The 26,444-nt window shown below is 39.3% G+C and overlaps 1 protein-coding gene across 1 annotated transcript; it reads left to right on the forward strand.

Annotated features, from left to right (window-relative positions):
* Positions 1-4,705: 4,705 nt before the first annotated feature.
* On the forward strand, positions 4,706-23,370 carry LOC145862387 (uncharacterized). The gene is made up of 5 exons (XM_082966195.1): positions 4,706-5,087; positions 5,671-5,973; positions 6,299-6,361; positions 7,135-7,197; positions 22,234-23,370. The coding sequence occupies exons 2-5, from the start codon at positions 5,760-5,762 to the stop codon at positions 22,383-22,385; spliced, it is 492 nt and encodes a 163-aa protein (XP_082822321.1). The 5' UTR covers positions 4,706-5,087; positions 5,671-5,759; the 3' UTR covers positions 22,386-23,370.
* Positions 23,371-26,444: the final 3,074 nt, after the last annotated feature.

Below are 26,444 nucleotides of genomic sequence, written 5' to 3' on the forward strand. Positions count from 1 at the left end.
CAAACTGAGCTACCATACTCTGCCCAGAGACAGGAGACGCCTCAATACGCTTTCTGAAGGCTTTAGAGAGCCAATGGAAGCCTTAGAAAGTGCTACGTAACCCCAGAGATACTGTAGTTTCGAAAGGGACTAGAAAGAAGAACTACAAATTCGCAGACAGTCCACTTCCTGCTTGGAATCTTCTCAGGTCTTTGCCGGCCATATTTAGCACTAACTGAAGTTAACTGTGTTTAGCACTAACTAACTGTGTTTAGCACTAACTGAAGTTAATTTAGTGCTTCATCTGGGTAGCCGAAAAGTAGAGCATTGCAGTAGTCTAATCTAGAGGTGACAAAAGCATGGATTTATATATCTGCATCATTATTGGACGGAAAGTTTCTGATTTTTGCAATGTTACGTAGAAAAAAAAGCTGTCCTTCTTCGTCAAAAGAGAGACCAGGGTCCAGAATAACGCCAAGGTACTTTACAGTTTTATTTGAGGCGACTGTACAACCAACAAGATTAATTGTCAGATCCAACAGAAGATCTCTTTGTTTCTTGGGACCTATACAATGGCTTGCGAATGTATTCACCCCCTTGGCATTTTTCCTATTTTGTTGCCTTACAACCTGGAATTAAAATAGATTTTTTTGGGGGGGTTGTATCATTTTATTTACACAACATGCCTACCACTTTGAAGATGCAACATATTTTGTATTGTGAAACAAACAAGAAATAACACAAAAAAACGGAAAACTTGAGTGTGCATAACGATTCACCCCCCCCCCCCCCCCCACCTTTTGCAGCAATTACAGCTGCAAGTCTCATGGGGTATATCTCTATAATTTTGGCACATCTAGCCACTGGGATTTTTGCCCATTCTTCAAAGCAAAACTAATCCAGCTCCTTCAAGTTGGATGAGTTCCGCAGGTGTACAACAATATTTAAATCATACTAAAGATTCTCATATGGATCAAGGTCTGGGCTTTGACTAGGCCATTCCAAGACATTTACATTTTTCCCTTAAACCACGCAAGTGTTGCTTTAGCAGTATGCTTAGGGTCATTGTCCTGCTGGAAGGTGAACCTACGTCCCAGTCTCAAATCTCAGGAAGACTGAAACAGGTTTCCCTCAAGAATTTCCCTGTCTTTAGCGGCCATCCATCATTCCTTCAATTGTGACCAGTTTCCCAGTCTCTGTCGATGAAAAACATACCCATGATGCTGCCACCACCATGCTTCACTGTGGAGATGGTGTTCTAGGGGGGATGAGAGGTGTTGGGTTTGCGCCACACATAGCGTTTTCCTTGATGGCCAAAAAGCTTAATTTTAGTCTCATCTAAACAGAGTACCTTCTTCCATATGTTTGGGGAGTCTGCCACATGCCTTTTGGCGAACACCAAACGTGTTTGCTTATTTTTTTCTTTAAGCAATGGCTTTTTTCTGGCCACTCTTCTGTAAAGCCCAGCTTTGTGGAGTGTACGGCTTACAGTGGTCCTATGGATAGATACTCCAATCTCCGCAGTGGAGCTTTGCAGCTCCTTCAGGGTTATCTTTTGTCTCTTTGTTGCCTCTCTGATTAATGCCCTCCTTGCCTGGTCCGTGAGTTTTGGTGGACAGCACTCTCTTGACAGGTTTGTTGTGGTGCCATATGTTTTCCATTTTTTTTAAATGGATTTAATAGTGCTCTGTGGGATGTTCAAAGTTTCTGATATTTTAGTATAACCCAACCCTGATCTGTACTTCTCCACAACTTTGTCCCTGACCTGTTTGGAGAGCTCCTTTGTCTTCATGGTGCCGCTTGCTTGGTGGTGCCCCTTGCTTAGTGGTGTTGCAGACTCTGGGGCCTTTCAGAACAGGTGTATATATACTGAGATCATGTGATAGATCATGTGACACTTAAATTGCACACAGGTGGACTTTATTTAAGTAATTATGTGACTTCTGAAGGTAAATGGTTGCACCAGATCTTTTTTAGGGGCTTCATAGCAAAGGGGTAAATACAGACATACATTTTTGGGGTGAAACAAGTTATTTTTTTCTTTTAATTTAAATTACAAGTTGTAATGCAACAAAATAGGAAAAAATGCCAAGGGGGGTGAATACTTTTGCAAGGCACTGTAACTAGCATCTCTGTTTTGTCCGAGTTTAAAAGTAAAACATTTGCCGCCATCCATTTCCTCATGTCTGAAACACAGGCTTCCAGGGAGGGCAATTTTGGGGCTTCACCATGTTTGATTGAAATGTACAGCTGTGTATCATCCGCATAGCAGTGAAAGTTAACATTATGTTTCCGATTGACATCACCAAGAGGTAAAACATATAGTGAAAATGTACAGTTGATTTGTCAGAGGACAAACCATCCACAGAGACAAACTGATATCTTTCCGACAGATAAGATCTAAACCAGGCCATAACTTGTCCGTGTAGACCAATTTGGGTTTCCAACCTCTCCAAAAGTATGTGGTGATAGAGGTATCTAAAGCCGCACTAAGGTCTAGGAGCATGAGGACAGATGCAGAGCCTTGGTCTGATGACATTAAAAGGTTATTTACCACCTTCACGAGTGCAGTCTCAGTGCTATGATGGGGTCTAAAACCAGACTGAAGCGTTTCATATACAATGTAAAGACAACGTTGCTCATTAATCCTGCGCCTTTTCTCCAGAGCGGAAAGTCTGGTCCGTCTCAATTGCATCGGCTCCTCTGAAGGATATGAAGGAGAACCAGAGCCGAATTGAGAACTCTGACGGGGTACAGGACAAGCAGACGCAGCATAAGGCAGTGGAACAAACAAAGAATTGACTCCCTCAGCGGAACCCGAAACACTGGAAACGACTCGGAACCCCTCCGTCCTCTCACGACGATGTTCCCGAAGCCGGTTGTCAATCCGGATGGCCAGAACGATAAACTCATCCAGACTGTCAGGGTTGTCCTGGGTAGCCAGTTCATCCTTGAGAACTTCGCTGAGTCCGTTCAGAAAGGCTGAGTGAAGTGCCTCTGTATTCCAACCACTCTCAGCAGGGAGCGTCCGAAAGACAATGGTGTAATCAGCTACGCTCCGGCTGCCCTGCCAAAGCGCAATGAGTCTTTTAGCAGCGTCCCTGGCACTGATGGGGTGATCAAAAACCCTCTTCATCTCCTGGGCGAAGCTTTGCCAATTAAGACAAATGTCTGATTGCTGCTCCCATATGGCCGTGGCCCAGGTCAGAGCCCATCCTGAGAGCAAGGAGATGACGTATGCCACTCGTGAACGCTCGGTGGGAAACGTTGATGCCTGCAGCTCGAAGGCCAGCGAGCATTGGAGCAGGAACCCACGACAATTCCCAGGATGCCCCTCATAGCGCTCTGGTGCCGGGAGATGAGGCTCCAGTAGGGAGGAAGACGCTGAGCTGGTAGGGAGTGGAGGATTAGGAACAGCCACAGGTGCAGCAGCCGTTGCTTCCGCCTGTCCTGTCTGCAGAGCGGACACAAGAGTTATTAAATCATCCGACAATGTCTGCAGCTGCGCCTCATGGAAATCAATCACAGTTCCATGGTGGGTGAGAGCCGACCGTAAATGATGGAGTTCGGAATGCTCCTCGGACGACTGAGAAATCTCTGCTGGGTCCATCGTTGGTTTAGGTCTACTATAACAATATTGCTAGTACGAACTCAAACCCAGGCGCAGAGAAACACAGAAAGCAGAGGTAAGGGTAAATCCAGAACTTTGACTTAGAGTCTCAACAGAAACAAGGCAACCGGACAAGAGCACACAAAATAAAAACATGAGACCTAAGCAAAGATACAGGCCAAATGAGGAACCTAAATAACAAGGCAACGAGGTGAACAGAGAAGGTAATTAAACCCACGTGAATCCAATAAGTAATAATCAGGGTAACCTGGAAACTAGAAAACAAGGTAAGGGTGCCCTCCAGTGGTAACCTAAGGAAACAACAATCAAATAACACAGAAACTGACAGGTAGTGAGTGTTGCAACCGAGGACAGCCAATTTTTACAAGCTATGTGCTTCAGCACTCGGCAGTCCCGTTCTGTGAGCTTGTGTGGCCTATCACTTCATGGCTGAGCTGTTGTTGCTCCTAGACGTTTCCGCTTCAGAATAACAGCACTTACAGTTGACCGGGACAGCTCTAGCAGGGCAGAAAGTTGATGAACTGACTTGTTGGAAAGGTGGCATCCTATGAAGGTACCACTTTCCAAGTCAGTGAGCTCTTCAGTAAGCCCATTTACTGCCAATGTTTCTCCATTGAGATTGCATGGCTGTGTGCTCGATTTTAGACACCTGCCAGCAACGGGTGTGACTGAAATTGCCGAAACAATTAATTTGAAGGTGTGTCCACATACTTTTGAATGTAGAAAGTTGTCAAATTAAATAAAAACCCTGGAATGAGTGTGTCCAAACCTTTGACTGGTGCTGTATATATTGTTTTTACCTAAAGGGGCCATACATTTCAAAATCAAATAGCTAAATGATACTTGGTATGACCATCTTACAACAATTCCATATGTTAGCTAAGTTAAACACAAAGATTAGCCACTTAAACCTGCAATATGTACATTTTTGGATGACCTGACAAAATTCACATAGAATTGTGAGTTATAGACCAGTCATTCTGATTGAAAGCAAGTCTAAGTAGGGGTAGATCTGTTCTATGTGCACTTTTCCTTTGCCTCCCATGCTTACCTTTTCTTTTTGCTTCTTTTACTTTCGGTTTCGTACACCAGCTTCAAACAACTGATACAATATTTTTGGTAATGGAAAATATATTTTACAGCGGTTTAGGTGGTACAATGATTCTCCACACTATACTTGCTTTTTTGTCACTTAAACTGAAATTAGGCAAACTTTTAGAATTTTAGTAGCCAGGATATGGCAGAGCAATTTCTGCATAGTGCATCTTTAAGGATTTTAAGGGATGATTCTGTTCTGATGATATCCTTGGAAATTATACCTTATTATCGGGAAAATGAAATTATCTTAACTGGTCAACCGTTGTACAGTTAAGTAACACAAGCCCGGACAAGACAAGATGCAGACTACTTTTTGTCAAGGGAATTTTCACTGTGTATGCACTTTTATTTGGCTCTGGTATAACACTTCATGTGACAGGTAAGAGATCCATTCCTCTGATTTTCGGCAATAGACATTAATAATGAATAATGAATATGTCTAATCAATTTCCCAAATAATTGAGGAAACATCCTGAAGTATCGCTTCGCAAATATGCACTGTGTGTGATCAACTCATGTTAGAAAATAAAAACATATATTTTTGAAAGTTTACAATTAGTTTCAATAAAGCCATATGCACAATTTGCAGTATATTGCATGTCATAATCTTAGAGATATACACCCACAGTTAAATGTGTGATATAAATGTAAAGTAATTTTATATGGGGTGAGAATGTTTGATGGTTTACTTAGCTAAGAATCTTATTAATTAAATGATATTGAAAGTTTTGATTTACATTATATTGAAATACGACATTCCAGAAAGGATAGTTGATATGAAAAATAGAATGAGTTGGTACATGTAATTTATGTATGTAATTTATTGTTTAATGGAATATAGACAGTAAGCTGGATATACAACAAATGGTGTGGGACAACAGACTACATCTGAAGTATGAAAACTTGAGTATGATGTCCATTTCAAGACGACTGTAAATGTTCTTGTGTCTCATTAAAATCAGATCGTGTAAAAAAACCCAAAGTGACGGTCTACTCAGTGTCCAAACCTGAGCCGAACAGGAAAACCACCCTGCTATGTCTGGCTAGAGACATGTTTCCAGACTTGGTCAAGATTTCATGGAAGGTGATGGATAAAAACGGCCGAACAATGGAGGTGCCCAAAGCAGAGATGGAAGAGCTGGAGCAGAGAGAGGAAGGGCGGACGACAAGTATGATCATCATTGATAAAGAGAAGACGTACAGGAACAAATACATATGTTCTGTGGAGCATAAATTGGGCACTCAAGATGTTGACATACCAAAAGGTAAAGCCAGTCATTTAAATAGTTTGACATTAGCATGTATTATGTTTTTCATACATCATTACTCATGTAATATTTATTAATTTAATATATTTATAAATAAGCTATCATGTATTCAACCATGTAAAAAATGGCATATTACCTTTTCAATGTAAAAAAGAAAGTCCATAAAAATTTAACCGACACTTGGTAATTGCATAGTTTCGCAAGATAATTTCTCAAGTTTAAACAAATCACTTTTTTTGCATAACTATTATCTCTGACATTAGCCTACATAAATGCTCTGAAAAATATTATTTAATATGATATTTTTCCGTGTCATTCTCAGAGGAACCAACTGAAGCTCCTCCAACCACCATGGCTGCACCAACCACTCTGCACGTTACCTATGGTAGGATTGATGTGTATTTTATGGAGGGTTGGAGTCAATTCAAACACAAAAATCATTAAGAACACCTGCTCTTTCCACAACAATGCTATGATCCCTTATTGATGGCACTTGTTAAATCCACTTCAATCATTGTAGATCAAGGTGAGGAGACATGTTATTGAAGGATTTTTAAGCCTTGAGACATTGTGTATGTCTGCCATTCATCGGGTGAATGGGCAAACAAAAGATGTAAGTGCTTTTGAATGGGGTATGGTAGTAGGTGCCAGGCTCAACGGTTTGTGTCAAGAACTGCAACGCTGCTGGGTTTTTCACGCTCCAGTGTGTATCAAGAATGGTCCACCCAAAGGACATCCAGCCAACTTGACACAACTGTGGGAAGCATTGGAGTCAACATGGGCCAGCATCCCTGTGGAATGCTTTCGACACCTTTTAGAGGGGGGTGTAACTCAATATTACAAAGGTGTTCCTAATGTTTAGTATACTTGTATATTTATGTGAAGCATCTAAAAATGGCATACCACCTTCTCAAAGTGAAACAAATAATGTACATAGTAATGTGGACTTACACTTGTTAATTGCATAGGAATGTTGTGTAGTTGGTTTTGCAATCACCTTTTTGCAATCAACTTATTTGCGTAACTATTCTCCCCAACAAAAACGCCAAACCTGGCAATAACTGCAGAAACAGAGATATGTCATGGCTGATATTTTTGTATTAATTATGTCTGATGGTAGATAATGCTCTGAAAATGCTTTTTCCATCTCATACTCAGAGGATCCAACTGAAGCTCCTCCATCCACAAAGGCTGCACCAACTGCTCTGCAGGCTACAAACGGTAAAATTGATGTGGATTTCATGCAGGGTTGGGGTAAATTCAAAAACATATACATGAGTGGGTGGATCAATGAACAGATTTACAGTGCATTCAGAAAGTATTCACACCCCCTGACTTTTCCACATTTTGTTCTGTTATAAAGTGGGATTAAAATGGATTTAATTGTCATTTTTATGTCAAGGATCTACACCAAATAATCTGTAATGTCAAAGTGGAAGAAAACTTTCAACATTGGTCCCCAAAAAATATGGAACATATGACACTAATATACCTTGATTAGTATTCAAACCCCTGAGTCAATACATGTTAGAATCACCTTTTTTTCTGGGTACGTTTCTAAGAGCTTTCCACACTTGGATTGTGCAACATTTTCCCATTTTTCTTTTCAAAATTCTTCAAGCTTTGTCAAAATTGGTTGTTGATCATTGCCACACAACTATCGTCAGGTATTGCCATAGATTTTTTAAGCAGATTTAAGTCAAAACTGTAACTCGGCCGCTCAGGAACATTCACTGTCTTCTTGGTAAGCAACTCCAGTGGAGATTTGGAATCGTGTTTTAGGTTATTGTCCTGCTGAAAGGTGAATTCATCCAGTGTCTGGTCGAAAGCAGACTGAACCAGGTTTTCCTCTAGGACTTTGCCTGTGCATAACTCCACTCCATGTATTTTTTTGTTCTGAAAAACTCCCCAGTCCTTAGCAATTACAAGCATATTCATAACATGATGCAGCCACCACAATGCTTGAAAATACGGAGTGGTACTCAGTAATGTGTTGTATTGGATTTGCCCCTGTAACGTTCGTCATTATGGGTAGACAAAGGCGCAACATGAGTTGGGTTCATCATATTTTATTTAAAGGTGAACCAGGAAAAAAAACAATAAACAACACATGAAGAAAAGTCTTGCAGGCTTCTAACAGCTATACAAAAACAAGATCCCACAAAACCCCAGTGGGAAAAGGCTGCCTAAATATGATCCCCAATCAGAGACAACGATTGGATACCATATCAGGCCAACATAGAAATACAAAATCATAGAAATACATCATCTAAAATGCCCACCCAAATCACACCCTGACCTAACCAAAATAGAGAAATAAAAGGGCTCTCTACGGTCAGGGCGTGACAGCCCCAAACATAACACGGTGTATTCGGGACAAAAAGTGAATTGCTTTGCCAATTGTTTTGCAGTATTACTTTAATGACTTGTTGCAAACATGATGCATGTTTTGGAATATTTTAATTCTGTACAGACTTCTTTCTTTTTACTCTGACAATTGGGTTAGTATTGTGGAGTAACTACAATGTTGCTGATCCATCCTCAGTTTTCTCTTTAAAGCCATTAAACTCCGGAACTGTTTTTAAGTCACCATTGGCCTCATGGTGAAATCCCTGAGCGGTTTCCATCCTCTCCGGCGACTGAGTTAGGAAGGACACGTATCTTTGTAGTAACTGGGTGAATTTATACACCATCCATAGTGTAATTAATAACTTCCCATTGCTCAAACGGACACTCAATTTCTTATTTTTTTTTAATCCATTTACCAATAGGTGCCCTTCTTTGCAAGGTATTGGATAAACTCCTGGTTTTTGTGGTTGAATCTTTGTTTGAAATTCTTCAGTGATGCACATTTTTACTTATTTAGGCTTTCCACAACAAAGGGGTTGAATACATTTTGACTCAAGACATTTCAGCTTTTCATTTTTAAATAATTAAAAAAAACATCATTCCTCATTGACATTATGAAGTCTTGTGTGTAGGCCAGTGACAGAAATCTCAATTTAATCCATTTTAAAATCACGCTATTACTACCACAGGCAGTCATGACCGCAGTAAAGTTTCACATGACTGTTGAGTCACAAAAGCTCCTCTTATGCACTCTAGACATGCATTGGCAGTACCCAACTCGCTAACTACCATCAGGTCGCTAATGGCTGGCTCTATTGCCCCTGTAACCACTCGGACATCAATGCAAATGTAATCAGAAATCACATCAAACACAATATCAAAACAGCATTGTGCTTTTAAAACTCACCTAACTGTGATGTTCAATTTGAAAAGTAGAAGTTCAACAATAGTTTGAAACTGAGTGCAAAACATAGTGATTTTGGATGTTGTTTCAAAGCCTATAACACAATGCCATGGACAATGCGTTCTAAGGTGATTATTAATTCAAAACCATATGTATATTAGAGCTTATGCATACGCATAGGCCTATATATGAGCCTAAGCACCCCCAAAAATAACTTTATTAAAATAATGATTGTGTTGTAGTACAATACATAGCCTACTGCACATTATGCACAGCAGAAAAATATAAAACTGATTTAAGATGTCTTTGGTACATAATTGGTCTAGCTCAGGTATTCCCAAACTGGGGTATGCATACTGCAATGCCATCTGTGGTACGCCAAATAAAAATGTGATTCACATTTTTAAACAGTCATTTATATTTTACAACGGGGCTATACATTTGGGTGAGTTTTTCTCCTCACCTGAGTAGCCTCGTTTCACTGCCCAAAAAAAAATTAAACCATCTAGTGTACAGCAAAATAACAACACAATGTAAAATACAGGTAGCCTAGTCAAATAATTAATATCCAATCACATTAACCGTTACTCTCTTGCAGGAATTCCACTAACGGTCCGTATGTAGCCAAACGTAGCTGCTGTTCATTCTGTTTGCTTGAAAATGGATTAAAGGTTAAAAAAGTAAGGCCTGCATCCATAGAGACACATAACAGCTCTACTGGTAGTACTGCTACTACCAGCAGTACTACACCTGCACCTGTCGACAACACAAGTTGTTCTACTTCCACAAGCACATCCAATGCTAGCATCAGTAATTTGTTGTTATGCCAGCTAGCATGGACACCGAAAGTTGTGAATCTGATGCAGCCGAAGAGCTACTGCCCCCTTACCTGGGAAAGCACAACAGACAGGGACGTTGGACCATCGAAGAGGCGCAAATATAATGAGAACTACATTGATTTTGGGTTCACTTATATTGGGAGTAGTGCCTTTCCACAGCCACACTGTGTTATATGTGCAAAAGTATTATCTCACAACTCGATGAAACCTTCACTGTTGCACAGACATTTAGAAACAAAACATGCCAAAAAATAGCCACAGGAGTTTTTTGAGCGAGAATTAAGACGACTTTCGAGTAGTAGGATAAAAGAAACAGATACCATTAATAAGAAGGGGCTAGAAGCGTATTATATCGTCTTATATGGTGAGCTACCGAGTGGCTATGACAGGCAAGCCCCATACTATTGTGGAGGATGATGAGTTTCTCACATGACTGGACTATCTGGGTGATGTTTTTTCTTGCCTGAATGATCTGAATCTAGGATTACAGGGACTCTCCTCAACTATATTCAATGTGCGGGACAAAATTGAGGCTATGATTAAGAAGTTGGAGCTCTTCTCTGTCTGCATTAACAAGGACATCACACAGGTCTTTCCATCATTGTAGATTTTTTGTGTGCAATTGAACTCAAGCTTACGGACAATGCGGACATACGGACCGCTTTCTACCCAAGATGGCGTAGCAGCGCAGACGTGTTTTGTTCGTCCTCTTGTGTACTTTTGTATTTTTCATCTTTTTTTGTATATATTTCAATTTTTCTTTTCAATCTCTTTTCCATTTTAATTCAATTATACCTTCCGGTAACCTGCCTCACCCAATGTAATACAGCACCGCTATTATTTTTCATTTTTAGACCTTATAGCAAGAACCACCTAGCCATCAGAAGCTAACCAGCTAATTTAGCTACAAGCTATTTAGTCATTATTAGCCACTGCTAGCGGCCTTTAAATTCTGCACAGATACCAGCCCTTTTTTTAGCCTGGATAATACTCGTCAACCTACCAGTATCGGACTGTCTCTCCACTACAATTCCGGATTACTGCCGTAATCCCTGGACCATTACTCCTGATCTTCACAGCTAGCTAGCACCCACCGAGTTACCTAGTACCGAAGCTATCCCTGAGGCCCACCTCCCGGCCTACTCAGTTGTTCACCCGAACTCCACCCAAACACGGCTAGAACCCACTACTCCACCGGATCCTTGCCGTAAGCTCTGGACCTTGGCACCAGATCACCGCTGCTACCGAGAGGCTATAGTGGCTAATGCCCCTGCCCCGAAGCTAGCACCAGTTAGCCGTGAGCCAGGCGCATCTCCCGGCTATCAAACAAAATTACTCCAACTACAATACCTCTTTCGCCATCTGGCTTGGATCCTTTGTCAACATGCTGCCCCGCTGCACCACCATGACTGGTCTGCCGACGAATACTCCATCCGCTGTGCCTTCAACCGGCCTCCGTCGGACGTCGGAGCAGATGCTTCTACTAGCCCCGGGCTACTAACTTTAAACGCCGTGTCGCCCGCGTGCTAGCGTAGTAGCGACTACGCGGCTTCCCTGTTCCATCTATTGCTGCCCCCTGGACCCTATGATCACTTGGCTACATAGCTGATGCCTGCTGGACTGTCCATTAATCACGGTACTCCATTCTGTTTATTTTTTGTTTATCTGTCGGCCCCAGCCGCGAACTCAGGCTGTGTGTGTTGTTAACCGACCCTCTCTGCCCAGTCATCCCCATTTTACCTGTTGTTGTTTTACCAGATCAGCTGTTGTCTCACCCATTGTTGTCTAGCTAGCTCTCCCAATTAACACCTGTGATTACTTTATGCCTCGCTGTATGTCTCTCTCAAATGTCAATATGTAGTATAGTGTTGTTTAGGTTAGTTATCATTGTTTTAGTTTACAATGGAGCCCCTAGTTCCACTCATCACACCTCTGTTACCTCCTTTGTCCCACCTCCCACACATGCGATGACCTCACCCATTATAACCAGCTTGTCCAGAGATACAACCTCTTTTATCATCACTCAGTACCTGGGCTTACCTCCGCTGTACCCGCACCCCACCATACCCATCTGCACATTTTGCCCTGAATCTATTCTACCACGCCCAGAAATCTGCTCCTTTTATTTTTTGTCCCCACCGCTCTAGGCGACCAGTTTTGATAGCCTTTAGCCGTATCCTCATCCTACTCCTCCTCTGTTCCTCAGTTGATGTGGAGGTAAACCCCTGCATGTCCCCAGGCACCCTCATTTGTTGACTTCTGTGATCGAAAAAGCCTTGGTTTCATGCATGTCAACATCAGAAGCCTCCTCCCTACGTTTGTTTTACTCACTGCTTTAGCACACTCTGCCAACCCTGATGTCCTTGCCGTGTCTGAATCCTGGCTTAGGAAGGCCACCAAAAATTCTGAGATTTCCATACCCAACTACAACATTTTCCATCAAGATAGAACTGCCAAACAGGGAGGAGTTGCAATCTACTGCAGAGATAGCCTGCAAAGTTCTGTCATACTTTCCAGGTCAATACCCAAACAGTTTGAACTTCTAATTTTAAAAATCTCTCCAGAAATAAGTCTCTCACTGTTGTCGCCTGCTATCAACCCCCCTCCGCTCCCAGCTGTGCCCTGGACACCATTTGTGAAGTGATCGCCCCCCATCTAGCCTCAGAGTTTGTTCTGTTAGGTGACCTAAACTGGGATATGCTTAACACCCCGGCAGTCCTACAATTTAAGCTAGATGCTCTCAATCTCACACAAATCATCAAGGAACCCACCAGGTACAACCCTAAATCCGTAAACATGGGCACCCTCATAGACGTTATCCTGACCAACTTGCCCTCCAAATACACCTCCGCTGTTTTCAGTCAGGATCTCAGCGATCACTGCCTCATTGGCTGTATCCGCTATGGGTCCGCGGTCAAACGACCACCCCTCATCACTGTCAAACGCTCCCTTAAACTCTTCTTCGAGCAGGCCTTTCTAATCGACCTGGCCCGTGTATCCTGGAAGGATATTGACCTCATCCCGTCAGTCGAGGATGCCTGGTCATTCTTTAAAAGTAATTTCCTCACCTTCTTAGATAAGCATGCCCATTCAAAAAATGCAGAACTAAGAACAGATATAGCCCTTGGTTCACTCCAGACCTGACTGCCCTTGACCAGCAAAAAAACATCCTGTGGCGGACTGCAATAGCATTAAATAGTCCCTGCGATATGCAACTGTTCAGGGAAGTCAGGAACCAATACACGCAGTCAGTCAGGAAAGCAAAGGCTAGCTTTTTCAAGCAGAAATTTGCATCCTGTAGCTCTAACTCCAAAAGGTTTTGGGACACTGTAAAGTCCATGAAGAACAAGAGCACCTCCTCCCAGCTGCCCACAGCACTGAGGCTAGGTAACACGGTCGCCACCGATAAATCCATGATAATCGAAAATTTCAATAAGCATTTCTCAACAGCTGGCCATGCCTTTCTCCTGGCTACTCCAACCCCGGGCCAACAGCTCCCCCCCCCCCCCCCCCCCCCCCCCCGCAGCTACTCGCCCAAGCCTTCCCAGCTTCTCCTTCACCCAAATCCAGATAGCAGATGTTCTGAAAGAGCTGCAAAACCTGGACCCATACAAATCAGCTGGGCTAGACAACCTGGACCCTCTCTTTCTAAAACTATCCGCTACCATTGTTGCAACCCCTATTACCAGTCTGTTCAACCTCTCTTTCGTATCGTCTGAGATCCCTAAAGATTGGAAAGCTGCCATGGTCATCCCCCTCTTCAAAGGGGGTGACACTCTAGACCCAAACTGTTACAGACCTATATCCATCCTGCCCTGCCTATCCAAAGTCTTCGAAGGCCAAGTTAATAAACAGATCACTGACCATTTCGAATCCCACCGTACCTTCTCCGCTGTGCAATCCGGTTTCCGAGCCAGTCACGGGTGCACCTCAGCCACGATCAAGGTACTAAATTATATCATAACCGCCATCGATAAAAGACAGTACTGTGCAGCCATCTTCATCGACCTGGCCAAGGCTTTCGACTCTGTCAATCACCGTATTCTTATCGGCAGACTCAATAGCCTTGGTTTTTCTAACGACTGCCTCGCCTGGTTCACCAACTACTTTGCAGACAGAGTTCAGTGTGTCAAATCGGAGGGCATGTTGTCCGGACCTCTGGCAGTCTCTATGGGGGTGCCACAGGGTTCAATTCTCGGGCCGACTCTTTTCTCTGTATATATCAATTATGTTGCTCAGACGACACCATTCTGTATACTTCTGGTCCTTCTTGGACACTGTGCTAACTAACCTCCAAACGAGCTTCAATGCCATACAACACTCCTTCAGTGGCCTCCAACTGCTCTTAAACACTAGTAAAACCAAATGCATGCTTTTCAACCGTTCGCTGCCCGCACCCACCCGCCCGACTAGCATCACCACCCTGGACGGTTCCGACCTAGAATATGTGGACAACTACAAATACCTAGGTGTCTGTTTAGACAGTAAACTCTCCTTCCAGACTCATATTAAACATCTCCAATCCAAAATCAAATCTAGAATCGGCTTTCTTCTCAACAAAGCCTCCTTCACTCACGCCGCCAAACTTACCGTAGTAAAACTGACTATCCTACCGATCCTTGACTTCGGCGATGTCATCTACAAAATAGCTTCCAATACTCTACTCAGCAAACTGGATGCAGTCTATCACAGTGCCATCCATTTTGCTACCAAATCACCTTATACCACCCACCACTGCGACCTGTATGCTCTAGTCGGCTGGCCCTCGCTACATATTTCTCGCCAGACCCACTTGGTCCAGGTCATCTATAAGTCTATGCTTGCTAAAGCTCCACCTTATCTCAGTTCACTGGTCACGATAACAACACTCACCCGTAGCACACATTCCAGCAGGTATATCTCACTGGTCATCCCCAAAGCCAACACCTCATTTGGCCGCCTTTCCTTCCAGTTCTATGCTGCCTGTGACTGGAACGAATTGCAAAAAGTTGGAGACTTTTATTTCCCTCACCAACTTTAAACATCAGCTATCTGAGCACCTAACTGATCGCTGCAGCTGTACATAGTCCATCTGTAAATTGCCCACCCAATCTACCTACCTAATCCCCATACTGTTTTTATTTTATTTACTTTTCTGCTCTTTTGCACACCAGTATCTCTTCATGCACATCATCATATGCTCATTTATCACTCCAGTGTTAATCTGCTAAATTGTAATTATTCGCTCCTATGGCCTATTTATTGCCTACCTCCTCATCCCTTTTGCATACACTGTATATAGACTTTCTTTTTTCTACTGTATCATTGACTTGTTTATTGTGTTATTGGCTTGTTTATTTTTTACTCCATGTGTAACTCTGTGTTGTTGTCTGTGTCACACTGCTTTGCTTTATCTTGGCCAGGTCACAGTTGTAAATGAGAACTTTTTCTCAACTTGCCTACCTGGTTAACCTCTCTGGGTATGTGGGACGCTAGCATCCCACCCGCGGGACACACTATTCAACAGCCAGTGAAATAGCAGGGGGCGGCAAATTCAAAACAACAAAAGTCTCATAATTCAAATTTCTCAAACATACAACTATTATATGCCATTTTAAAGATACACTTCTCGTTAATCCAACCACATTGTCCGATTTCAAAAAGGCTTTACGGCAAAAGCATAACATTAGATTATGTTAGGACAGCGCCGAGACAAGAAAAACCACACAGCCATTTTCCAAGCAAGGAGAGGCGTCACAAAAACCAGAAATACAGCTAAAATTGATCACTAACCTTTGATGATCTTCATCAGATGGCACTCATAGGACTTCATGTTACACAATACATGTATGTTTTGCTCGATAAAGTTCATATTTATATCCAAAAACCCATTTTACATTGGCGTGTAATGTTCAGAAATGTTTTGCCCCCCAAAACCTCTGATGAATGAGCACATCAATTTACAGAAATACTCATCATAAACGTTGATAAAATATTCAACAGTTATTCAAAGAATTATAGATACACTTCTCCTTTTAATGCAACTGTTGTGTCAGATTTCAAAAAAGCTTTACGGCGAAAGCAAAATTTGCAATAATCTGAGTACAGCGCTCAGATATCAAAACAAGCCATACAGATACCGGCCATTTTGGAGTCAACAGAAATGACAAAAATTACATTATAAATATTCACTTACCTTTGATGATCTTCATCAGAATGCACTCCCAGGAATCTCAGTTCCATAATAAATGTTTGTTTTGTTATTTATTTATGTCCAAATACCTCCTTTTTGTTCACGCGTTTAGTCCACTACTCCAAATGCAGGAGGCGCACAAAATGTCACGACGAAAAGTAAAAAAAAGTTATGTTTACGTTCATAGAAACATGTCAAACGATGTATAGCATCAATCTTTAGGATGTTTTTATCATAAATCTTCAGTAATATTCCAACCGGACGACTCCAATGTCTTCAAAAAAGAAAAAGAACACAGCTAACTCTCACGTGAGGGCGCACCACTGAACTCATGTAATTTTCTCACTCATCTACTTCAAGGAGCTATTGTTCTCTCCCTATTCATATTAGAAGCATGAAACAATGTTCTAAAGACTGTTGACATCTAGTGGAAGCCTTAGGAAGTGCAAAATGAACCCTAAGTCACTGTATACTGTATGGCAATCACTTGAAAAACTACAACCTCAGATGTCCACACTTCCTGGTTGGATTTGTCTCAGGTTTTTGCCTGCCATATGAGTTCTGTTATACTCACAGACATCATTCAAACAGTTTTAGAATCTTCAGGGTGTTTTCTATCCAAATCTACTAATAATATGCATATCCTACCTTCTGAGCCTGAGTAGCAGGCGTGCCTTTCTTCCGGATGTCAAAATACTGCCCCCTACCCTAGAGAAGTTAAATAAAGGTGAAATAAAATTTGTTAAAAAATTAAAAAATGACAAATGTGATTTAGCGAAGCACTTCAGTGAGTTGGGTGCATAATTACGTAGGTACTTTCACAAAATGGATGGAACAAACAACTGGATTTGTTATCCCTTTCATGCCCTGCCTTCAGTCCAGTTACCAATATCTGAACAGGAAAGCCTCATCAAAATTGCATAACCACAGCTCGATTGTGTGATGAGCTATTTCTAGATGTTTCATTTTCATATTTAAGTAATTTAGCTGAGGCTCTTATCCATAGCAACTTACAGGAGCAATTAGAGTTAAGTGCCTTGCTCAACAGCACATCAACCAATTTTTTAACTAATCAGCTTGGGTATGCGAACCAGCGACCTATCAGTTACTTGCCCCAAAGCTCTTAACCACTGTAGGCTACCTGCCGCCCCTCGGGTCCTGTATTATAATTTTTTACAACTTTTTTTACACTTTAATTACATTGATATGGCTTGTATGAAGAGTGACATTTTCCTTGCTTAAGACAGCCTATCTAGTGAGCAAAGTTTCTCAAAGAAAGCATATAGTTTCAGATGAGGGTGGGTTTAATGATTGCATTCTTGAAAGAAAAGTTAGTCCAATAACTGTCATCTGCCAATTATGACATTAATTGCAGAACATTTCATTTTAAAATTGTGTTTCCCTCCTTAAAAATAAAATCACCTTTTACTTTTGATGATTGTCGGAGCTTTTCTGTAAAATAAGGAGAGCACATCTTGAAGGTAGATCCTTATGATAAAAATGTTGACTGTTTGATGAAATTTGCCCTGTAATATCTGTCCTAGTGGTAAATTATTTTCACAAAATCTGTTTTTGATTTATACAACAATATTTACCTAATTATTATATCTACCTAAATATTTCATTATTAAATATGTAGAGTCATGAGTTCTAAATATCCAAATTATTCTCAAATTCGAGAATATGAAAGTGATGGGCATGAATATGGTTATCAAGAAAAGTAGTAAATACAGTAGAGGTAACATACGTTTCCACGTTATTATAATGTTATTACCCATTTACTCTGTGCTGTGCCTTAAAGTGCTGAAATGTCTAATTATTTGAATGTTTTTCTCTACACTTCCCAAAGAAGACCCTTTAACAATATGTGCAAATGTTAATTTGTATTTAAATCTAATGAAATACAACACATTACTTATATAATAATATAATTAACAAATTAATCATACCCGTTTCACTTTCATCCATAAAACAAAATACTAAGATGAGTTCAACCAATAACAAACTCATAATAAGCTAGATAATCAGTATTGCTTCATTGAATTAAGAAGCAATGTAATTATTTTATTAAATGTGGTAAATAACTGTTATTATTGCCACTGTACACAATGTACTTGGTGCCTTGAATGGTGGACATGATTAATTTACAGTATTGAATAAGATGAAAGAATGCTCTCTTTAGTGGGTATTCTATATAAAACAATGAAGCCAGGATTCAATCTGATTGTGCTTTGTTGGCTACAGTATTGACAGTTTGTTAGCTACATGAAGCAGGATGTTTTTGTCACACATCAACACTTGCTAATGATGAAGATGGTTGTGGCATTTCTGTGGTTTGATCAGTGACAGATACAAGTTTCCAGTAAAGTAGGTGACATAATCATCTCCAACATGAGTGTCTTGGTACATTTGTTATACTGTACATCTTTGAATTATTGATTGTTGTGTAAACATGCTCTGACAATTTACATTTTAGTCATTTAGCAGACGCTCTTATCTAGAGCGACTTACAGTAGTGAATGCATAAATTTTTTCTCCGTACTGGTCACCCCGTGGGAATCGAACCCACAACCCTGGTGTTGCAAACACCATGCTTTACCAACTGAGCCACATGGGACCAGTTGCCCAATGTCCAATTCAACCTCTAGTTCATGAAGCACAGTAGTGTGTTACTATATTAGTCATGTTTAGGGGTGGCAGGTAGCCTAGTCATTAGAGCATTGTGCCAGTAACCGAAAGGTTGCTGGATTGAATCCCCAAGCTGACAAGGTAAAAATCTGTCATTCTGCCCCTGAACAAGGCAGATAACCAACTGTTCCCCGGTAGGCTGTCATTGTAAATAAGAATTTGTTCTTAACTGACTTGACTAGTTAAATAAAGGTTAAATAAAATAAAAAAATAGGACAAAGATGGATATTTGCAAGGGCATAGGTTTGTTGCTCTTTGCCCAGATCTCCACATCGGAACTTTGGTGAACTATAAATCTCAAATTGCATATGAAAATGCTGTAAATGAGTTATAACAGAACATCAGTGATAGCAGATAATCTAGCCAAAATCAACTATTCCATTCATAAGATTGAACAGATATAGCCATTGGTCTATTGTGAACCATTTCTCTATTCAACTTGACTTCTAAAAAATGATTTAAAGGCTTACGTTTAACACCATCTTGTGGAGAAAGAGACAGGGGAGCAATGTCAGTATTAAAAAACTCTTTAGCATTGGGAAGTTTGGATGAAAAGCGTGCCCAGAGTAAACTGCCTGTTACTCAGGCCCAGTAGCTAGAATATGCATATAATTAGTAGATTTGGATAGAAAACAGTCTAAAGTTTCCAAAACGGTTAAAATAATGTCTGTGAGTATAACAGAACTCATATGACAGGCGAAAACCTGAGAAAAATCCAACCAAAAAGTGGGAATTCTGAGGTTTGTAGTTTTCAAGTGAATGCCTATCGAATATCCGGTGTCTGTGGTGTCAGATTGCACTTCCTAAGGCTTCCACTACATGTCAACAGTCTTTAGAAGTTGTTTCAGGCTTCTATTGTGAAAGTGTTTTTTATGTAAGACGGCTAAATAAAGAGCAAGATTATTTCTTCTTCTTATATTATTATTTGTGCCCTGGTCCTATAAGAGCTCTTTATCACTTCCCACAAGCCGGGTTGTGACAAAAACTCACACTCATTCTTATGTTTAATAAATGCATCATATGGTGTGTGTGGCAGGCTTACAATGATGGCAAAAAAACAATATTTGAGAGTGCGCTGACCCTGGTGCTAGAGGGGGTACGCAGCTGGAGGGTGAATGTTTGAAGGGATACGGGACTGTAAAAAGTTTGGTAAACACTGGTCTAGCCTATACTCGAATATTAAAAAAATTATTGTAATTTTCTTTGAGTGTGGACTGTATTATTATGTATACTGGATGGACTGGTTAACTTATGCTACGCTCCAAACCTTCTATGCATGAGTCTGGGAGAGAACATATAGGATTTTGCATGGCAGCTTAAAGAGTTAGCCTTCAATTATAGTTAATTTTTATTTTATTTTGAAAAGCCGTGTAAAAATGTTTTTGATATGTATTTTCACCATTAATAGGCTGACACATTACATTTAACTACAGAATATCTCACCACTGAGCTTTTCAATATCCTCCTCTCTGTCCTTCATGCGTTTCTCAAGCGCACAGAGAGAGGGGCTGTCAACAGTTTAATGAAATATGTTCTGTTGTGAAAACATGTTATTATTGATGTTCCAGAACAGATTTCACTTTGGTTCCCAAATTAAGCACTGGTTTGCAGCAGGAGCAGGGTTTGGACGGAATATTACCTGTCATGCAGTGAGAGGCTGCATGCTCAAACAATGGTTGATGCGTGGAGGGAAAATAGTGTTCTTATAAGCCTAGACATTTCTATATGAAATCCCGTGTGAATGCAGAGTTTTGATGGTTGCCACTAAAAAGGAGGAGGATCCCAGCTGCTACTATATTTATTTCTCAGCTGCTCATACTAATCACATGCTCTGCTACAAAACCGGAGTATCCAACCCATTATGATTGAAAACGAACCAGTGGAAAGTCATCCTCCACTATTTAACAAGATGCAGTTCACATGTATTCTTCCCCCTGACTCTGTTCATGACCATTTGATAATAGACCATTATAAATCTAAACAAATTTTACATATTCTTAAAAACAAGATTAAAATGAGAATGGTCTGATGGGTGAAAATATGATCACTTGATGAGAGATCAGCATGTGCAGCCTGAGGCAAGGAACAGAGCACCAGCCTTTTTTTCTACTTTCTCAAATCATCAATAGCCTATAGTCGCATCATGCAGCCCATATTATGTTTAGATTTCTAAGGTTTGTATCATTCACAACTAAAGTTGCTAAATTACTCTAAAACAGGACCTGTTTCAAATGATCACTTTTCCACTCAACATAGCCACTTCATATGCATACTTGCTCTGGAATGGGAAAAATATCCTTCCTATTTTATTGAGCTAAATTCTATTATATTCTTCTTACCAAAAAAATCATGTAGCCTAACACAAATAATGTCACAGGACTTATAAGCATATCTTGTTTGCTAAGTGAACAAACCTACAGCATGGCTCATAGCCAGATAACATAGGCCTAGGCCTAACTCATATTCTGTTCTTCTGAAATACATTTTCTTCATATCATGTTTCTTTAGGCCTGTCTAAAATAAATAATGGATTTATTGTGATGGTATGTTAAATTAAATTGTTATACCTTTTTAACTGTTGATATTCCAAAGGCGTGCATCAGCAGATTGGATGTGGTTTGTATGCGTGGAAGCCTGGAGATGCTTAACATGTTTATGTTAATTACAGTCAATTACCGTGAGACTGGCAGCCTTTTGAATGACAATAAACGGCTGAGAAAATGTCATGACCGTCACAGCCCTGCAACACAACAAATTGTGGAAAAAGTAAAGGGTTGTGAATACTTTCTGAAGGCACTGTGGTTATGGTGAAGTTGCATTATTCAACAGTTGCATTATTTACGGTAAATTTGAGGTGTGTAGCAAGAATGTGGCTTTGCCAAGCCACATCCAAAGGCAAAGCAAGGAAGTAATATAAAGAGAAAAGTTGAAAATCTCTTGACCTACGGAGAGACGGCACTGGTAACAAGTCTAGTTAATCTAAAAACCATCAAAGGTCCATTGTTTGTGGAGACAGCATTCACAGTAAACGCTGCATATGTTGGCTAAATTGTAAATTACATCTTCGTGGCGCAATCGGATCGATTCAAATCGGACCAATATTTTATTGACATTTTCCATTTTCTATACAGAAACAGCAGCATGCAACGCAAACAGAGTAATAGGACTGAGCAAATACCAACAAACTCATGAATAAAAATAGAAAAGAAACAAGATGACAGCGAACAAAAACCAACATAAAACTGGACTATATTAAAATAAAACCATTGGCTAAAATCCCGGCCTATACTATTTTTTTTCCCCAGATTCCTTCCAGTCAACATGCAGTCTCAACCTGGCCTCTCTGGTTTACACAGTGATGATAGTGAAGAGCATTGTGTACTGCTGTGCGCTCTCTCTCCTGCTGCACAAAAGGAACCTGGGAAGTAGACCCAGCACCAGTAGACCCATACATTGAAAGGATATGCCCCAGTGTGGATAGAGTTGTAGTGGGCTGGGAACAACAAGGATTTTACACCCCATTGTGGTGTCAGATTTCATTTGTGTTCATTTTATTTTTTTCCTGTTTTATTTTTTAAATGCAAAAATATTGTGAGCCATAGATTTACACGTCTTCAACAGCTAATTATGACATTAATTGCAGAACATTTAAATTGAGTATATTGTGTTTCCCTCCTTAACATTTAAATTAATATCATATTTTACTTTTGATGATTTTGGGAGCTACACACTGCAGACACTTGAATAAAGATTAAATTAAGGTTTTCAGAAAATTAAGGATCGGACATCTTTAAGGTAGATCCTTATGGTTAAAATGTAGATTGTTTTATGAATGTTGCCCTGCAATATCTGTCATAGTGGTAAATTATTTTCACAAAATCTGTATTTGATTTACACAAAATATTTAACTAAATATTATCTATCAAAATATTTTATTATTAAATATGCATGCCCATGAGTCCAAAATATGTATCATTATCCAAAATAATATTTAGTATCTTGTCATGTGTGTAATGAAGCGTAATATATATATTTTTTTCACAAAATAGAGTATGTTTTTTGACATAGTACTTCATATCTAAATTCAATTATTGAATTAACTTACAATTAATAATAAAATACAGCTTTTATTTTACTTTAAAGAACTAAATTCTGGCTGCTTATTGAGCAGACAAAATGCTATATGAGTGAAATCAATAATTTGTGCTTTTTTACATTTATACAATGTTGTTGTTTTTTTACATTGATAAGGCTTGTTTAAAGAGTGATATTTTCCTTGTGTAAGACATCCTATCTAGTGAGCAGTGTTTCTCCAAAAAACCCATATCCTTTCAGATAGGGATGGGTTTAAGAATCGCTGCCTTCGTGGTTCAACTGTACTGTTTTTGTATGAGGAAACTGTCACCATAATAGAAAATAAAGGTTACTTAAAAACCCCAAAACATTGTATTTCTTTACTATAAGAACATCTATTATTATTTGTGAAAATGTATTTTATTTAATAATTTAAGAAGCGGAACAATAAGATCATAAGATCCCTTATTCTCTGTTTTCAACCTGTTTGCTTGAATCTGCATGTTCCCGACGCAGGTGTTGAGCCTAGACTCAATAGTAGTGGGAAAATGTGGTTAATGTTTCTTTGGTTTTCTAATGAAAGGTGAAATTACTGGAAACAAGATATAGATGCATAACCACAGCTCGATTGTGTGATGAGATATTTCTAGATGTATCATTTTTGTTTCATTTTTATATTTAAGTCATTTAGCTGAGGCTCTTATCCATAGCGACTTACAGGAGCAATTCGAGTTACGTGCCTTGCTCAACGGCACATCAACCAATTTTTCAACTAATCAGCTCGGGTATGCGAACCATTATTATTTTTGACAACTTTTTTACACTTTATTTACATTGATATGGCTTGTATGAAGAGTGACATTTTCCTTGCTTAAGACAGCCTATCTAGTGAGCAAAGTTTCTCAAAATAAACATAACGTTTCAGATGAGGGTGGGTTTAATGATCTTTGCCTTCTTGAAAGAAAAGTTAGTCCAATAACTTTCATCTGCCAATTATGACATTAATTGCAGAACATTTCATTTTAAAATTGTGTTTCCCTCCTTAAAAATAAAATCACCTTTTACTTTTGATGATTGTCGGAGCTTTTCTGTAAAATAAGGAGAGCACATCTTGAAGGTATATCCTTATGATAAAAATGTTGACTGTTTTATGAAATTTGCCCTGTAATATCTGTCCTAGTGGTAAATTATTTTCACAAAATCTGTATTTGATTTATACAACAATATTTACCTAATTATTATATCTACCTAAATATTTCATTATTAAATATGTAGAGTCATGAGTTCTAAATATCCAAATTATTCTCAAATTCGAGAATATGAAAGTGATGGGCAGACAAGACAATTCCATAACGGTAGCTTATTGTTCTTGCATTTGTAGAATAGTAGGCCTATGGCAAAACATACTCTTCAATCTTCTGTTTATCTGAACTTCTTATTTGAGACAATCAAATGACACAGAAATAAAATGAAGTCAGGTTTGGAGTGTTTAATTTATTTGTAGCATATCTTTACCAGGAAATTAATATGGTTATCAAGAAAAGTAGTAAATACAGTAGAGGTAACATACGTTTCCACATTATTATAATGTTATTACCCATTTACTCTGTGCTGTGCCTTAAAGTGGTGAAATGTCTAATTATTTTAATGTTTTTCTCTACACTTCCCAAAGAAGACCCTTTAACAATATGTGCAAATGTTAATTTGTATTTAAATCTAATGAAATACAACACATTACTTATATAATACTATAATTAACAGAAATTAATCGTACCCGTTTCACTTTCATCCATAAAACAAAATACTAAGATGAGTTCAACCAATAACAAACTCATAATAAGCTAGATAATCAGTATTGCTTCATTGAATTAAGAAGCAATGTAATTATTTTATTAAATGTGGTAAATAACTGTAACTTCCTAAATGCACATTCTTGCCACTGTACACAATGTACTTGGTGCCTTGAATGGTGGACATTATTAATTTACTGTATTGAATAAGATGAAAGAATGCTCTCTTTAGTGGGTATTCTATATAAAACAATGAGGCCAGGATTCAATCTGATTGTGCTTTGTTGGCTACAGTATTGACAGTTTGTTAGCTACATGAAGCAGGATGTTTTTGTCACACATCAATACTTGCTAATGGTGAGGATGGTTGTGGCATTTCTGTGGTTTGATCAGTGACAGATACACGTTTCCAGTAAAGTAGGTGACATAATCATCTCCAAGATGAGTGTCTTAGTACATTTGTCATACTGTACATCTTTGAATTATTGATTGTTGTGTAAACATGCTCTGACAATCTCCAATACAACCTCTAGTTCATGAAGCACAGTAGTGTGTTACTATATCAGTCTTGTTTAGGGGTGGCAGGTAGCCTAGTCGTTAGAGCATTGGGCCAGTAACCGAAAGGTTGCTGGATTGAATCCCCAAGCAGACAAGGTAAAAAACTGTCGTTCTGCCCCTGAAAAAGGCAGTTAACCAACTGTTCCCTGTAGGCCGTCATTGTAAATAATCATTTGTTCTTAACTGACTTGCCTAGTTAAATAAAGGTTAAATAAAATAGGACAAAGTTGGATATTTGGCATGGTCATAGGTTTGTTGCTCTTTGCCCAGATGTCCACATCAGAACTTTGGTGAACTATAAATCTTAAATGGTATATGAAAATGCTGTAAATGAGTTATAACAGAACATCAGTGATAGCAGATAATCAACTGTTCCATTCAAAGGTTTACGTTTTAGCACCATCTTGTGGAGAAAGAGACAGTGGAGCAATGTCAGTATTAAAGGAGCAATCTGGGATTGGTAAATAGAGGTCTACATCAAAAGTCTCAAATTTAGTTAGGAGGACCTCAAACAAGGATACACCTGGATTTAATCACTTAGCTGAGTAGTATTGACTCCATTGGTAATGAGAGATCTGTCACAATAAACTTGTTGCAAATCACCATGTGAAAAAATAGAAAATACTCAATAAAGCTATTTATTAATTTATGAAATGTACAGTACTAATAAATACATGTTAATAATTTAACATACAAATAATAATTATTAAACATACTGTATATTGGGCTCTATCTGAACTGGAATATTGTTAGTATAGAATTAGTCATAACTTAGCCTATTGTATGGGTTCCTGCTAGTGCTACATAGCTTGCCATCATGTGTACAGTTATTTTAACAGTAGAATTCCGTCTTAGGGCATATCATTGAAGAGGGGTGCAATATATTCTTATACCTTCTGAGCTAACATATGGATTGTTTTAAGATGGTCAAACCATGGATCATTGACCTACTTGATTTAGAATTTTAGGACCCCTTAAGTTATCAAAATAAATATAAAATAATTATTCGATAAAATATTGAATTTGGCCTTTAATACTATAGCCCATAGAAACACATTGAATAACACATTTATAAATGGCAAAAAAGACAGTAA

The sequence above is a fragment of the Salmo salar genome, chromosome 20 (genome assembly GCF_965601325.2).
Source record: "Salmo salar chromosome 20, fSalSal1, whole genome shotgun sequence".
Lineage (NCBI taxonomy): Eukaryota > Metazoa > Chordata > Actinopteri > Salmoniformes > Salmonidae > Salmo > Salmo salar.

What these genes read in the sequence shown, in the direction of transcription:
- LOC145862387 (XM_082966195.1), top strand. Translation starts at nt 5,760, where the DNA reads ATGTTTCCAGACTTGGTCAAGATTTCATGGAAGGTGATGGATAAAAAC. An exon ending in AGATGTTGACATACCAAAAG is followed by an intron (nt 5,974 to 6,298) that starts GTAAAGCCAGTC and finishes TGTCATTCTCAG; the next exon opens with AGGAACCAACTGAAGCTCCT. An exon ending in CACTCTGCACGTTACCTATG is followed by an intron (nt 6,362 to 7,134) that starts GTAGGATTGATG and finishes TCTCATACTCAG; the next exon opens with AGGATCCAACTGAAGCTCCT.